Raw genomic sequence first — 15533 nt, forward strand, 5'->3', positions numbered from 1 at the left:
ATACCCCTGTCCCACTCGCCTTCCATTCTTTCTTAGAAACACTTCCTGGTGAGTAGCTTTCACTTGAACCATCACCTCAGGGTCTGCTTTTAGGGAAGCCAACCGAACAGCGATGCCTTGCAGCTTCTCAACAGATAAACAAGCACTTTTTAAAGGTCACATCCTACCTACATATTTCACTCTTCCACTGTTCTGTTTTGGTGCTGCCACATAAATGAACATTTCTTCCCCTCTCTACATTTCCCCAATGCCGACCTGACTGACAGAATGGAGCACACAAGTGTCCTATGGGCACAGTCAGATTTCATATTTTGACTATTCCTCCATAAAACACAGTCTCTGGGACTACACTGTGCCTAGAAGTGGACATGAGATATACTACGAAGTTACGTGAAAACATTGCTCTGAAGTCTGAGGAGATCACAAAACTAAAAGGATCGAGGGTTAAGACTATATAATTTTATAGTTTTAGACTCCCTTGCGGGACCTAATCTAATCTGAGTAAAAGAATAGATTTAAGTACAAAATGTCAAGAAACGGAAATTGCATAAATGGAATGAGAGTCTTCTATATGTTACCTAAAATTTAGGAGGATCAGATTTCATTTTCAAAGGCATGATTCACTTTTTTTGTATCTAACACTCTAACAAACTCTGGTAGTATTAAAGATCGTCAACCTAATTTTCACTAAAGAAAATGGACTTTGCCCCAAAATTAAACGCCTACTTCCCTTTACCCCCTGTTTATATTAAGTGGACTGCCGAAGACATGTCCCTGATAGAGAATTCCATTCCACCTGATGGAGACAGGAAATTTGTTTGTTTCTGATATGGTTGAGATGATAGTGTTAAAGCAATAACTTACAGACATGTGAGCCATTTAGATGGTAAAAAAGTTTCTGGTCAGTAAGAATTCCCTAATCTTGGAATATTTAAGGAGTGAAAAGAGGGAGGGGGCCACAGAGTTTATAATACAGCTTAATCAACCACATTTCCCACCAGACACAACTAGATCTGGACAGAGAATAGGTGAACACTAGGGCTGGAGAAAGGGCTAATTCCTTTCTGGGGTCAGGAGGGCATATATTATGATCTAGGTTTTCAATCAAGTGAAAAATCATGAAGGATCACTTTTGATGTAATGTTTTCTCTCTCTTATTTGTTCAGGAACTGCTATAGATTTTTAACAAATGTTCTCAACAGGATAGCACGTTTTCTGGGTTTGTTTTCCTATGCATATATAACTTTTTTTTTTTTTTACAAAAATGGAGCAAGTAGATTGACTTTTTGGTAAGTGATCACTAAAAATCATGTACTTATGAATCTAAATAAAATAAAAACAGTATCTGAAGGTAAAATCTAAAGAAAATACTAGAGAAAAGTATAAACGTTAATATAGTTCCATGTTCTAAATCTCGATGAATACAATTTAAAGATTTGTTATAACTTAAAAAGTGAAGACCTGATAATATATTTCATTTGCTGGGTAATAATTTTTTTTATATGTGTGGAGAGGATTGCATAACCAAGGAGTAGTTCAAAAAATGCAATCCCACCAGTTTAAAAACAGTTTTCGGTATGACTTTGGCTTAACGAATCAGTGGATACACATGACAGAAGGGAACAATTACTATGAAGCTTTCCTAGTGGAAGTTTGTTTCTCAGGAGAGAAATATTTTTAATTTTAATATCCAAAGGCTATTAAATAGCAGTATTAAATATGGCCAATCTAATTTGCTAGAACATAAAACAGTAGCTATAAAATAAACAGTTTATAATTAACAGAATGATTGCACAAATCATTATGTGGATTTTTATAATTGAATTATCACCTAAGTCAGATCGAGGTTTCAATTCATTCATATATTATGAAGAGGAAAGAGTGAAAACAAAGCTCTTCTATCATAATCTTTCCTTTCCAAACTAAAGAGAAGATAAAGAAGTCTATACAGACACTCCCAGACTGATCTCAGTTGGTCTAGGAACTCAAATTTCCTTTGTTGTGGCATGAACTATTAATTTTCAGAATTTGCATACAGCAAGATTCCCAGGTCCTCTGAGTGTCATTCACTGTGGTAGAGCTGAGGGTCTGATGTTTCCAGAAAAGGCTGATCATGGGCCTCAGCAAGGTGAGCACCACTGGTTTTCTTGGTGTTCGTCCAGTTCAGGTGCCAACCAGTATCTTCAAAGTAGCTACTTTAATAATTCTGAGTGCTCTTCATTCTCTGATACTTTGGACAGGAAGTGCAATTCGAATTTTGGCAATTTGATCGTCGGAAACACCTAAGTGTGCTATCAGTGTGACTTAATTTTCAAAGCCCTGAATCGAAAGCCGGGAAACAGGTTGTGTTACTCACTGTATAGAGTACCTATGATAAGTGGGTCTCTAAAGACCTTTCAGTTCTGTAGAAATTTGGCTATGACCACTATAGAACGAGATAACAATATTCTAAAATGAGATGGTTATCTACAAAGTCATCCAATGCAGTTCCCTGCATATCGTTTGTTCTTTAGTGAGAAATTTAGCTCAACCCCATCTTTGGAACACCTGCCACAGCCCTCCGGCTCACGGCCACTCTCCTCGTGCAGGACCCTGTCCTCAGCCTCATCTAGCATGTGAGTCACTCACTACAGTTTTCATACTAACTGCCCCCCCACTCCCACTCTTGCCCCACTCTGGCCTACTCTCTGTGATGCAGCCAGAGGGGAACTTTGAAAAAGGTAAAGGTGAGCCTGCCAATTCTCTCTCTTTGAAGGCCTTGAATTTGCACACTGTTGTTCAAAATCGTGGGCATGGTGTGCATGCCTGGCCCCTGCCTTCCTCTCTCACCGCTGGGCCCAGTGCCTCTCTGCTGTTCAGCTTCTTGGAGCCAGACTGTCTGTGTTCAAAGCAAAGTGCCATCACTTACACTCTGTGTAACCTTGAATAAGTTATTTCATCATTTTCGGTTATTTCTCCAGTTCCCCACCTGTTATGATAAAGCGCTCTAAAGTGCTTCAAGTGTGCCAGCTACTTAGTCAAAGCTCAGTGACTGTTGCATATTATATGGGTAATGCCGCTTTTTAACCTCTGGAGACTTCATACATGTAGTTTCTGTTTTGAACACCCCCACAGTCATCCCCTCATAGCAATCTACTCAGCTTACATCTCACTTCTTCAAGGAAGAAAGTCTCCCGGGGCCCTCCCTCCTCAGGCGCACCCCTGACCCGCCTGTTAATTCAGGCTCAGTGTATCAGTGGGCACATATGACAGGAGAGTGTAATCACTGTGAAACTCCCCAGTGAAAGCTTGTTTCACAAGAGAGAAATATTTTTAAGTTTTAATATCTAAAGGCTCCTGCAGTATTAAATTTGGCCAAACCATAAAACAGTAACTATAAAAGAACCAGCCTATAGTTTTTCTGGGACACCTTTGTCACACCTTACAATTTTCCTTCCTCGTGTTATCTTAATTGCTACCAAATAACTATCTTGTGATGATTTATATATAATTAACCATACAGTAAGATCAGTGAGACTATTAAAAAGGAGATAAAGAGGGCAAAGGGCCTTTTCAGTGGAAATCGGGCAGTGGATATTAGAGATCACCGGAAGTGGCAGTGGGTGCAAAAGTCTCTCCACCAAACCAAGTATTCAGAAGTTGAAAGAAGAGACCATCAAAATTGGTATGGGTGATGGGTGTTAGTTGAACCTATTGTGGGAATCGTTTCACAATATACGTAAATCAAACCGTCATGTTGTACGTCTTAACTTTATACATGACGCTTGTCAGTTATTTCTCAAGGAAACTGGAAAAAAATTGGCAAGAGTGAAATTGGAACATTGTCCAGGTGACCAGTGCCGCACACACTATGCTGTTCCCATTTAGCCAGGATCCTGTCTAGGCAGGGGCTCATCTGGGTCATGGGGGGCTGAGATGATACCCCCAAAGTGCTATGCCCAGGTTTTCGTGGCCAGCCCCATACGAGGGGTCCTGAGATCCTGATTTCCTTCTCTTCTGTTGGCAGCAGTTGGCACCCCAGAAATGTATACAAAAATAACTAGTCATACAGAAATGGATGTAGTGTTAAGACTTTCTGTACAAGCTGTATTCACACAAGTGTGATTGGTGTGAAATCACGGGCTGTGTTGCAAAAAAGCAATTAGCTTTTACAATATTTGAAACGTTTTCAAAAATCTGGCAAATTAATTATGCTACTAATGAATCATTGAACGTGACACCAAAAGCTAATGATGTGCTATATGTTGGCTAATTGAATTTAAATTTTAAAAAGGGAAAAAAGTCTGGCAAATTAGAGGGAAATGACATTGTATTTATAATTTTAACTGAAATTCTTAGGATACCTTAACTCAGTAGTCATGCTAAAATGTCTAGAAAAGTCTGAGTTTGTAAAGTTAAAGATTTGGTTCTCACTATGCTGAAAATGCCCAAGAAATTTGATATAATCTATGAATTTTAATTTGACAGATTCATAAAAACATATAGGAAGTTTTTAAAATTCAGTTTATAAATCTGTGTCTTTAGCTGTTTTTATTTCAAAATTACAAATGGGGTTTAATAAAATTTTAAGTAATGATGTTCAGAAGTTTCTTACAAATGATATTAGCAAGAAAATTTGAGTGATCGAGTTTATAATTGCTGTTTAAATATTCAGGAGAATTTCATTTGTACAATTTATAAATAGAAACATCCTCTCAAAAACTAGAAAAACTGCTATTGAAAAGCCAGTCTCTCCTTTTCCACCCTTCCCCCAGGACAGCCCTTCTCTTGGAAGCATCCTCTTTTAAAAAATACTTATGGACTTAATTCTCCCTATGTCTAAATGTGTAACTCTAAATAGCTCTTTTTTTTTTTCCAGATAGTATTTGTTTACTCATCCATCAGACGGGGTGATTTAGTTTACTTATACTAATTTATCTTCCATTCCCCCATTAACAGTCAAAATTTAAGAAAGTAAAATTATTATTAGATTTCTGTAGGTTGTAATTGTTCCTTTCAATAATGTACTCAAACTGTCATTTCCTGTCTCATACATTTTAGTATTGCTACTCTCTCCTACTGTAAAACAGGAGATTTTACCCCTATTTTCCAGCGAGGAGAAACCGTAGGATAGCCTATGGAGTGCTGGTAAATACATAAGAACTGGCCCTTGGGGAGTGGGGGAACCGAATCCAGTGTTTGCTGGTTTCCACGAACCACCACCTGATGGATTTCAGGCTACCAGCATGATGGCTGAGTTGGAATTAGCGTCAGCAGCAGCACACGGCTGACTTAGTACCCACCACTTCCTTCCACCTCTCCTCCCTCTTCCAACTCCTTTCTTCTATCAGCTTTTTTTCTTCTGCTTATATTTCCTATCTTCTCTGCCACTGTAACAAAATTTTCATTATTTTTATTATTCATCCCTGATTATAAAAGTTAAAAGCCAATAAGTAACATCTATGAAATCATACTGTTGTACACATATTTTTGGCCAAGAAGTGTGTTGGAGTTATGTTTCCTTCTCTATAGGCTGATTTCGTGGTCCCCTAAGTCTTTAAAATTTACCCTGACACCCAAACATAAGGGTCAAGTGGACTCCTTTTCCTTGTATTTATCAATGGCATAAAATTATTCTACCTGGTTTATATTTTTGGACTGCAATTTTTATATACAGCCTTGATTTGGTTTCTCTAGTTTTATTCTTTATAGTTGACTTAACTGATGGGCCTTCACCAGCTCTTCAGGTTTTTTCATTCTCTCAACCGAACTTGCTTTTTCCTGGCAATCACCTACCTGAGCCCAGTCATCCGGCCCTCAGGCATGGCACTGTGAGCCCCCTGGCTCACTAATGGCCAGCATTCCCTCTCATGGTTTTCCTTGGTTGGATGCATTATTTCCTGGATCCATGTCTTCTTCTTTTTTTTTGATTTATCTATAGTTTTTCTCTTCTTCCTCCCCTAGTAACTTTCTAAGAAGTGCTGTGTGGAAAGCATTTTCTGGGGCTCCATGTGTGAAAATGCCATTGTTGTGCTTTTACATTTGGTTTAGTTTGGGTAGAGAATTGGAGGCTGAAAATATTTTTTGCTTCAACCATTTTAGATGATTGTTCCATTCATGAGGATGTAGCTAGGTATATATATATATATATACTTTTCCTTTTTTGTAATGCGTAATCAATGGGACTTTTTAATCAGAATCCCTGTGTCCTTTATTATTTCTTTGATATGATTTGCCCCTCAAGTTTCTCTGTTTTCTTTTTTGAGAGACATCTGTTAGTTGGGTACTGGTCATTGCGTATTTGTCTTCTCTTTCGTATTTGTGGGTTCTGTGTGTTCGCCCTATAACTTGAGACAGTTCCCCAAATTTATTTCTACTTGGTCGATTAAATTCTTTGACAATCAAAAATTTAATCTGCCAGAGCAATTCTATATTCTAAGTTTGTTTTTTCAAAGACATTCTGCTCTTAGAAAATGGGTGTTAATAGCTTCTTTGATCTCCAAACGTATTTCATAAATTTATTTTCTATTTCCCCGGTTATGTTTCTTATAGAGACAGGTTTTTGTTCAAGTGGGATTTTACCTCCTTTGCTTTTAGATTTTTTTTTATGTGTCATGTGATTTTAGTGGTCCACCTATATTTCAGAAAGAAGGGCTAAATTAACTATTCTTGGTACCTTGTATGTAATCCCTCTGCTGTTGAGAGGGGAGGTGTATTTTTGAAAAGGCTCTTTCTCAGGAAGTCCGACTGGGAGCTCTGCGTATGTATAAGGACAGCTGGCAGCTCTAGCCCATTCTTCCCGCAGGTGCCGTAAGGAGCAAAGCTTTACTCTGGGCATCCTAACCAAATCCTTAGCTTTCCTCCACTGTTTTAGTCAATTTATTTGGGGGCGAGGGAAGAGCCTTTGGATTTTTGCCTTGGGTCATTGCCAGACTTCGGGCAGACTTCTGAGAGCTCTGAACAGAGGAAAGGATAGCAACAGCTGAAGGGAAAATGGAATGGGGGTGTGTTTGACTGCCACAATTGTTCTGAGTCTAGACCTCAAATTAATCGCCCTATTTTCGGCCTCACTTCTCACGCGTGCACTCCACTCTTCATGCGGACAGTGAGCCCAGGGCCTGCCTAGGGATAGGGAAGATATTTCCACCTCTACCACAAGTCCCTTTTTATCTGGCTGCATCTTCCTTAGTTTGGTTTCTACCAATAGTTTTCCTTCTGGCTTGTCTTCTAGAATTCTATCATGTATATGGCCCCTCCTCTTTATTTTCTTTCCTTTATGAGTTCATTTCTTTCAGCACTTCTGCTCCTTTACTCAGTCATTTCTGGGAAGAACAGGACTTGGACACATGTGCTCAGTCCTCCATTTTGAATCTGGAGACCATGGAGCTCTCTTTGAATGCTTTTGTTTCCCCAAACACACTGTGCTTTTATACTATCACCCATCAATCATGTACTGAAGAGCAAGATCCAAGCAAATGGCCAACATTTCCATCAAATTTCTGCTTTTCTTTTGAAATGCATTATAGATCCTTACCCAAGAGGTGAATGTGGCTCAGAAGGATTTGCTCTTGAGTCCAACAGAAAGCGTTTCTGTGTGATGTTCCTCATATCTTTCACATCAAGTACAGGATAACCCATCTGTGTGGTCCACGTATCCATTACCTCTTTCACTCGTAGATTACTTGCCTGATATTTAAAAAACATGAGGAATAATTAACAAATTAGATGAATAAAAGGACAGAATAGTCAGATAAAGAAATGATTGATAAATCATTTGTTAATCAGACAAAGAAATACTTGGGGACATACTCCTTACCTCTTCAAGTGCCCCCCAAAAATCTTCAGTTTTTGCATTCTTGAATTTGTATTTTTCCAAGTAAATCTGTACGTGAAAGAGAATGAGTATTTTAGAAGTCAATGTATGGGGGCACCTGGGTAGCTCAGTCAGTTAAGCGTCTGCCTTCAGCTCAGATCATGATCTCAGGGTCCTGGGATCGAGCCCAGTGTTGGGCTCCCTGCTCAGCGGGGAGTCTGCTTCTCCCTCTCCCTCTCCCTCTATGCTCTCTGTCTTTCTCTGTCTCTCAAATAAACTTTAGAGATTTTTTAAAAAAGAAGTCAATGTATGCTTTTCCCATACTTCTACATAAGGTGAGCCCATAGACATATCTCATTCTAATGTATAATATGGCGAGCGTACCTAGAATAAAATAAAACGATACATTGTATGCAAAACATTTTGTAACCTATAAAAACAGGGTACAAATAATTTATTTGTAAAGCACAAATATTTTTCCTTATTAATGATATAGCTTGTTCTTTTTAATAGTCTAATGGAATTGTGGACAGGAGAGGAAAAGTTTAATTTCTTCAGGACAAGAAATTTAAGATACTTACGGGCAGTCAAGTGTTCAGCAAACAGTCAACAGTCCACAACATTTGTGATCCAATATGAAGAGAGATCGGTAATTTTATGATCTTCACTTGGTGGTGTTAACCTGTCACCACTGGGTACATCCCCTACCGTCATTCACAGGGGTGTTTTCTCATTTCAGACACTAGATGAGCCCATCACACATGAGTGATTGAGGCAACATGCCTCAAAGAGGTGAGCTTGGCTCTAATCCAGGGCTCAGCAAACTTTTTCCGTAGAAAGCTATATCGTAAAGATTTTAAGTTTTAGGGGCTATACAGTGTCTTGTATCTACTCAACTCTGCCTCTGTAGCACAAAAACATCCATAGATAATATGTAAATGAATGACCATGTCTGTCTTCCGATACATTATTTATGCACTCTGATATTTGAATTTCATTTAACTTGCACATGTCATGAAATAGTCTTCTTTTGAATTTTCAACCATTCAAAATTGTAAACATGATTTTGTTTGCAGACCTTACAGAAATGGGTGGTGGGCCAGATTTGGCTAGCAGGTAGCAGTTAGAAGACCCCTGCTAAAAGAAAAGGATATATGATGTTTTGAATAATAGGAATGATGATGATGGTCATGGATAAATTGGGGATATTATTCTCTTTAAAGAGTGTCTTCACTCTTCAATTACTTTTAAAATATGAATTTTTAAACTAGAAAGCTCTCTTTTTGGCAATCCTGTTCACAAAATCTCTGTATATGAGTTTTCAGATATAATGTGGTGTGTCCCTAAAGAAAATTCCCAGTTTTCTCCTACTCTCATAGTTGTGGTTCTCCAGGAAACCATCCCAAGTTCCTGCCATATCATGCCTTTGTTGCTGTCAAGAATTGTCCCACTTAAAATATGGACATCTTTGATAGAAATGGAAGCTTCTTAAGTGTTCCTTGAACTTCAAAGAAACTAACCAGTGGTTGACTTTGCACTTGACATTTTCACTCTAAGTTGCTATAATTTTCAGGAGGCACTGTGCCTAAGTCACATTATCTTCTAAATTCCTTTCTTTTCAGGCACAGAGAGGTAAAATGATATTAGCCGTACTGCTCCAAGAAGCCTGGACGAGGGTTGAGAGCGGTTTGGGAATGCTGCCTTCGTATTTGTTCTTTTCATGAGTTCACTGCTCAGCACTACCACTGGAGGGCAGGCAGAGGAAGGGAGAAGACATGAAAGGCACATACTGGATATTCAATTTTATGTATTTGTTCCAGAGCTTTGCACAAGTCATTCATTCTAAATAAAATAATGGGATACTTGGAATAGTAATAATCAATTAAAACCATAGCTACCTGCTAATGACACTTTCTAGTGAGTAGTAACATCTTGAAATTAATGTGGAATTTACATGCATACTCACAATGCTTTGAGCTTAGAACATGCAATCTTGGAGCTAGAAGGGATTTTAAATATTATCTAACACAACTCTCACATTTTTAGGGTTGTAGGAAACTGGTGCCTAGAGAGGTGAAGAGAGTTTCCTGTGGTAACCTTGAAAGAATTCTGACTCCTGGACCAGCTTGTGCAGGTTTCAGTGGTGGTGTTATTATTATTGCTTTTTAAACTACAGTATCTTGCTTCTCCTGAACTACAGGCTACATGGACATTTATATAAACAGTATATTAAAAGACATCAATTTTATTTTGTCTAGATGAGTGCACTTCTGAATTGTCTATATTAAGAAATTCCTTTCTTCACCCTGAATAATCACAATGCAGTCATTCCACTCAAAATTTTATGGTGACCTAGGTCCCCCAATAATAGTCCCTCATTAGTTGATATTGGTGTGGTAAGCACAAAAGGAAAGGAGCCCTGCTTCTGTTACTAGTATCCCAGGAAGGGAAAGACCATGTTCAGCTGAGCCATTCCTGTCCTATCATTCCTGTCCTATCCTTCTGATACTAGGAGAAAAAGAAAGGATGGATATATTTCTCAGCTTGATTTCATGACCACGTACTGTTACGAACACCCCATTATCTATTATGATTTTTTATGCACAAGCACAGCCTTAAAGATTTTCTAGGTGATGGTTTTGGCCTTGTTTCTCCGCACTTTGCACCTGCTTTGATGTCTGAGATGGAGTTTGGAAGAAGGTAATGAGCATGAAAGAGAACAGACAGCTGGCCATCCCCAGATTTCATGCCACACCAGGTTAGCTCATGAAGAGTCACTTTGGATAGAATTAGCATTTGCAAAGGTAAAATTCTGAATGGTATCAGGGTGTGGGATTCAGGGACAGCAATCATAGCATGATAACTCAAGGAGAGATACTATTCGGATACTTGAATGAAAGAAAGTTCCAATTGGTTTGAGAGGTATTGAGTGTGGCCTATACTGATCATATATTATTTTCAGATATGAGCTAGTGTTTGAAGATTATAGGGAAAAAGTGAATGTTTTAGTGGGGGTTTTTTTTGGTAAATTTATTCCACAACAATATGATGGCATGAAATAATTAAAATCTATTCATTCTAGTTAATTTTCTAGCTCCATCTATAGTCACAGGGTGGAGGAAGACAGTTTTCACTTGATAAATATTAGTTTTAGACAAAACTGGCTTTTAAATTAATTATACCATAGATAATGGGCTAAAGGAAATACAAGAGTATTTCTGAATTATTCGAATAGCTATGCACTTTTAAAGACTCTTTTGGTACATTTCTAGAAGTTACTATAAAAATCATTTAATCTGAAGTCAGCTTTGAAGATTCCAAGAATGTGTTACTGATCAGTTTAATTTAGGATGAAAACTATGCAAATGGAATTTTAACAGATTTTTTAAAAAAAAGAATTGTTTTTGTTTCTTTCTGTATTTTATGCTATTTATTATAGACCATTCATTCACTCAAGAAGCATTTTTTGGCTTGCCCTAACATGTGTAATGGACTCTACTAGGTACGGGAGTATATGCAGAGATATAGAACACAGAGTTCCTCACCGAAGGGGCTCAGTGAGAGAAGATATGATGAAATGCGAGTTTGAAGCTGACAGAAAAGTTACAGAATGTTCTAATGTGCACATAAGAACAAGCACATAGCTTTTCCCTTTCCACCAGAGTCCACACAGTGTATTTTATTAATGGACAAAAGCAGTAAAATGTACTGATGTACTTCCTGATTATTTCCCAAGTCCTGGTCTTATTTCTTACTTTATTGGTCACCCAGAAATTTTAGCATTGGATGGAGGGGACTGTTTCCTTTTGGGGGAGCATAGAGAGTGCCGGATGCCACATGAGAAGACTTGGTGGTTGTGAGAGCTGAAGGAATGGGGAGCAGGCTTTGTCCTGGGGAATCTCATCCAAAGGAAGTGCTGGTCCTCTTTAGAAAAGGTGGCAGGGAGCTGCTCTGACCTGTTTTCTGCTTTCTGGACCAGGCATCATCACCACTGCTCTGCTGAACTACCTGGGGTATCGCAGAAGGGAGGAAGGAGAGGAAAGGGCAAAAGTAGGAAGACAATTCCATCTCTAGGCTGCAGTGGGGCCAACCTGCAGACAGAACAGTTGCAGGGACAGATTGTAGCAACATTCACAATATAAAACCCTGAGACTGAGGCTTAGGTTTTGCTAGAAAAATAAAAATGAAACTGAAATATCCCCTGGAGTCATAAGCTTAAGTGGGATGTGTGAAATGCTTTTGAAAATTACCATTTCTGTTTCCAAAAGGAAGCAGGCCCTCTTTATTCATTGACTCCATCATAATAGGAATGTGTATGTTTGCCGTTTTTTTAAATCTACTAAAAAGGAAAAAGTCCTTTTACAAACTGTAAGGGAAGACTTTTTTTTTTTAAAGATTTTATTTATTTATTCAACAGAGATAGAGACAGCCAGCGAGAGAGGGAACACAAGCAGGGGGAGTGGGAGAGGAAGAAGCAGGCTCATAGCAGAAGAGCCTGATGTGGGGCTCGATCCCAGAACGCTGGGATCACACCCTGAGCCGAAGGCAGACGCTTAACCACTGTGCCACCCAGGCGCCCCGGGAAGACTTTTATAGATATGTTTAAACTTTTATATCATGTTGCTATGGACTGAATTGCATTCCTGAAATTCAGACATTGAAGCTCTAATCTCCAATGTGATGGCCTTTGCAGATGAGGCCTCTGGTTTAGATGAAGTCATGAGGGGGGGACCCTCGCAGGAAATCAATGTCTGTCCGATAAGAGGCACCAGAAAGCTCTTGCTCTGCCCCACCAGGCACAGAGAAGAGGCAGCCAGCAGCAAGCCAGAGAGACAGCCCTCTCCACACACGAATCTGCGGTGGCATGGTCATAGACTCCGCAGCCCCCAGAACTGTGAGAAAATACATTTCTGTTGTTTAAATGACCCAGCCGACAGTATTTATCATGGCAGACTGAGCTAATACACATATAAGGGTATCCAAAATAACTACGGAGTCCATTCAACTTCTCCATGAAATTTCTGCTTAATGGTAATTCCAGATACGGTGTAGGCCCTTAGCTGTCTGTGAAGTCACGTTTTTATGTTTTACTCTTTAAACTATCCCTGAATAAGGAGAGAAAAAGAAAGTGTACACAGATCAGTGTAGCTTATGCTTAATATTATTAAAAGTAAGAAATCATACCTGACATCCTTTTTGAAATTTCTCTGGTGTTATCCAGTCTTCAAGCATCCTCAGAATGGACGCTCCCTATGATGGAAAAGAATGAGAAATTGAACTAGTAAAGGATAGGCAGGAAACAAACACCGGCGATCACTGTTGTGACCAGTATTTCAATATTGTATTTGTGAGATCATGCCTTCAAGATTACCCCACTAAATTACTTGGCCATAGCTCTATAGTTTTAGGGTAAAAATGTCATTTGGCACAGCCCCTGTATCTACGCTTCTAAAATAACTAAAAGGTAAAGAGAAATTGATAAAGTGGCCATCATTTCAGTGACTTGGGACTTAAATAATTATTGCACTTCACCAAATGAACAGCAGATGGGGCTTTTCTAATGAAAGAGAGGGTAGAAATACTTTTAGAAAACTATTTTTCAGTGAATAAGCAAAGTAATTCCACGATAAAATTCTGCTTACTTCTTAATGTATATTTCAATACTTTAAAAAGATTACATTTAGTGGAAATAGAAAGTTGAAGAATTATCTGGTCAAATAGTTTAATAGAGTTAGATAATATCATTTAGACATAAAATCCTCTTCAAAAGTAGTTTATCTCATTTGGTTTTATTTTATCTGAAAAATCTGATGAATCCCTCTGCTTTCTACTTTCTTTGCACATGCTATAAGATTAATACTAAAATTCACTATTTATATATTTTTAAGTCAATTTTCAAGTAACTTGCTAGAAAAACATGTGCCTCCCCGATAAGTTAGCAATTTTTACTGTCATTTAAGTATAAATTATTTTTGTACCTAGTAGAAGGCTAAAAGCTTAGAACATTTATTTGTTTCTGACCAAATATCTTAAGCCCATGGAATATCTAGGACTCAGAAAGAAACTGATTTGAATAATATAAGAGTCTCCATGTGAGTTATTAGAACATACTGTAAGTGGATTAGAAATGTCCATTTTAACAGAAAGAGAAAAGAATCATGGGCAATGTGAAAGAAAAATGAATAAAGGAAGCCTAAAAAGATGCCATGGGAATAAGGACAGGAAAAGCCAAAAATATGATGCTGTAACTCTGAAGCAGTAATAATAGGGAGGGCTTTTTCCACTCAAGCATTCATTTTAACAAATATAATAGTTTGTTTTAAATAAAACTTTAGGTATTATCCAGAATAACAACATGTATTCCTTGGCAGTGGCTTTTGAGCAACTTAGCATAGTGGGTAAGCCATGAGCAGCCAAAGGGAAAGGACTAGATTAGGCCGCACGCAGGCACGAGTGTGTTTGCAGGAGTTACAGCAAACGCTGTGGGAGAAAATGGGACACTGTAGTTACAGAAGCTTTGCAGACCAGGTTAACGGATAAAAATGCCCCATCTACAACATGCTCATAAAGTCAGCTTTCTATCTTACAGAAAATGGATAAAAGTCATTCCTTCAAACCGAGTTGGATCTAAGTTCTTCCTGGCTGCACTAAAGGATTCTATTAGAAATGGTGTCCACATACATGGCATCAAAGACCACAAAGCAGAAAAAAGAAGATTTGCTGTCTTTTAAAAAATCAAATCAAATAACTTTAAATTTGAAGCTTGAAGAATAAACGTTCAGTTAGAATGAGAGAGGCTATAAACAAAGGTGAAAAGAGAGATTTTTTAAAATCTGATTCAAAGTCCTATGACAATGACCAGCGTTGATCCGCTTTGACTGAAAAGTACAAACTATTGAATATTCAGCACCCAGAAAAAGCCCTACACTGTTTCCTGAAGCCCATTACCATTGTCTCACCATTCCTTCCATTTTTAGCGTTTTCTAAAAGTCACTAAACAAGAAGGTGTTCACAACAATGTTATATTTTCCCTACCTTGCTATAGGATATTCCATCAAAAACAGATGTTATTTCAGCAGGAGTTGTCACAGTGACAACAATTGGGTGTGAAGACATCAAAGAATCATCCTCTTGTACGGGTAACACATCTTCAAGTAATATCTGGTCTCTCTGAAATGACAGAACAAACCCAAAAAAGATAGCACTTCCTTTATACTGGTTCATATTTCAAAATATCATTCATGTATCACTTGGGGGAAGATAAATATAAATGATGCAAATTACTTAAGACAAGGGTTAGGTGTTCAAATCAATCAGATTTTGCACTGATTGATCTATACTGATTCCATTCCCTTCTTCTATTGTAATTCCTTTGACTTCACCCCTAAATGACGGGCCAAGAAGACACAAGCATCCGTGAATGCTCTTTCTGCTACTTCTGCATGACTTTCAGGCACGTGCCAAACTTTTCAAGTCCTATTTCCATATCTGTGCACTGGAAATGATATCACCTCACAGATCTGTTCTCAGAATTAAGTGAGGATGCATGTTGATCAAAAATTGATGTTTGGGATTTTTTTTTTTTTTTGGTCAACTAATCATTTGAATTTGGATGATTCATAACTAATCAAAGAAAATATTCATTTTATTTATTCTAATAATCATCTTCTTATTCCAATCCTATGTTTTCTCAGCAAAATAGAGTGGTTGAGACATCTAGCCCTATAGTCAGATTCTTATG

The 15533-nt window shown here is 38.1% G+C and overlaps 1 protein-coding gene across 1 annotated transcript in view; it reads right to left on the reverse strand.

The window, feature by feature from the left end:
* The window catches only part of ENPEP (glutamyl aminopeptidase), an 87650-nt gene that overhangs the window by 39675 nt on the left and 32442 nt on the right, over nt 1-15533 (reverse strand). Inside the window, exons 7-10 of the mRNA XM_002917514.4 lie at nt 14828-14962; nt 12977-13042; nt 7796-7861; nt 7514-7665 (exon numbers count right to left, since the gene is read on the reverse strand). Of these exons, the coding sequence (XP_002917560.1) occupies nt 7514-7665; nt 7796-7861; nt 12977-13042; nt 14828-14962 (419 nt within the window). The remainder of the gene's footprint in view (nt 1-7513; nt 7666-7795; nt 7862-12976; nt 13043-14827; nt 14963-15533) is intronic.

The sequence above is a fragment of the Ailuropoda melanoleuca genome, chromosome 11 (assembly GCF_002007445.2).
Source record: "Ailuropoda melanoleuca isolate Jingjing chromosome 11, ASM200744v2, whole genome shotgun sequence".
Lineage (NCBI taxonomy): Eukaryota > Metazoa > Chordata > Mammalia > Carnivora > Ursidae > Ailuropoda > Ailuropoda melanoleuca.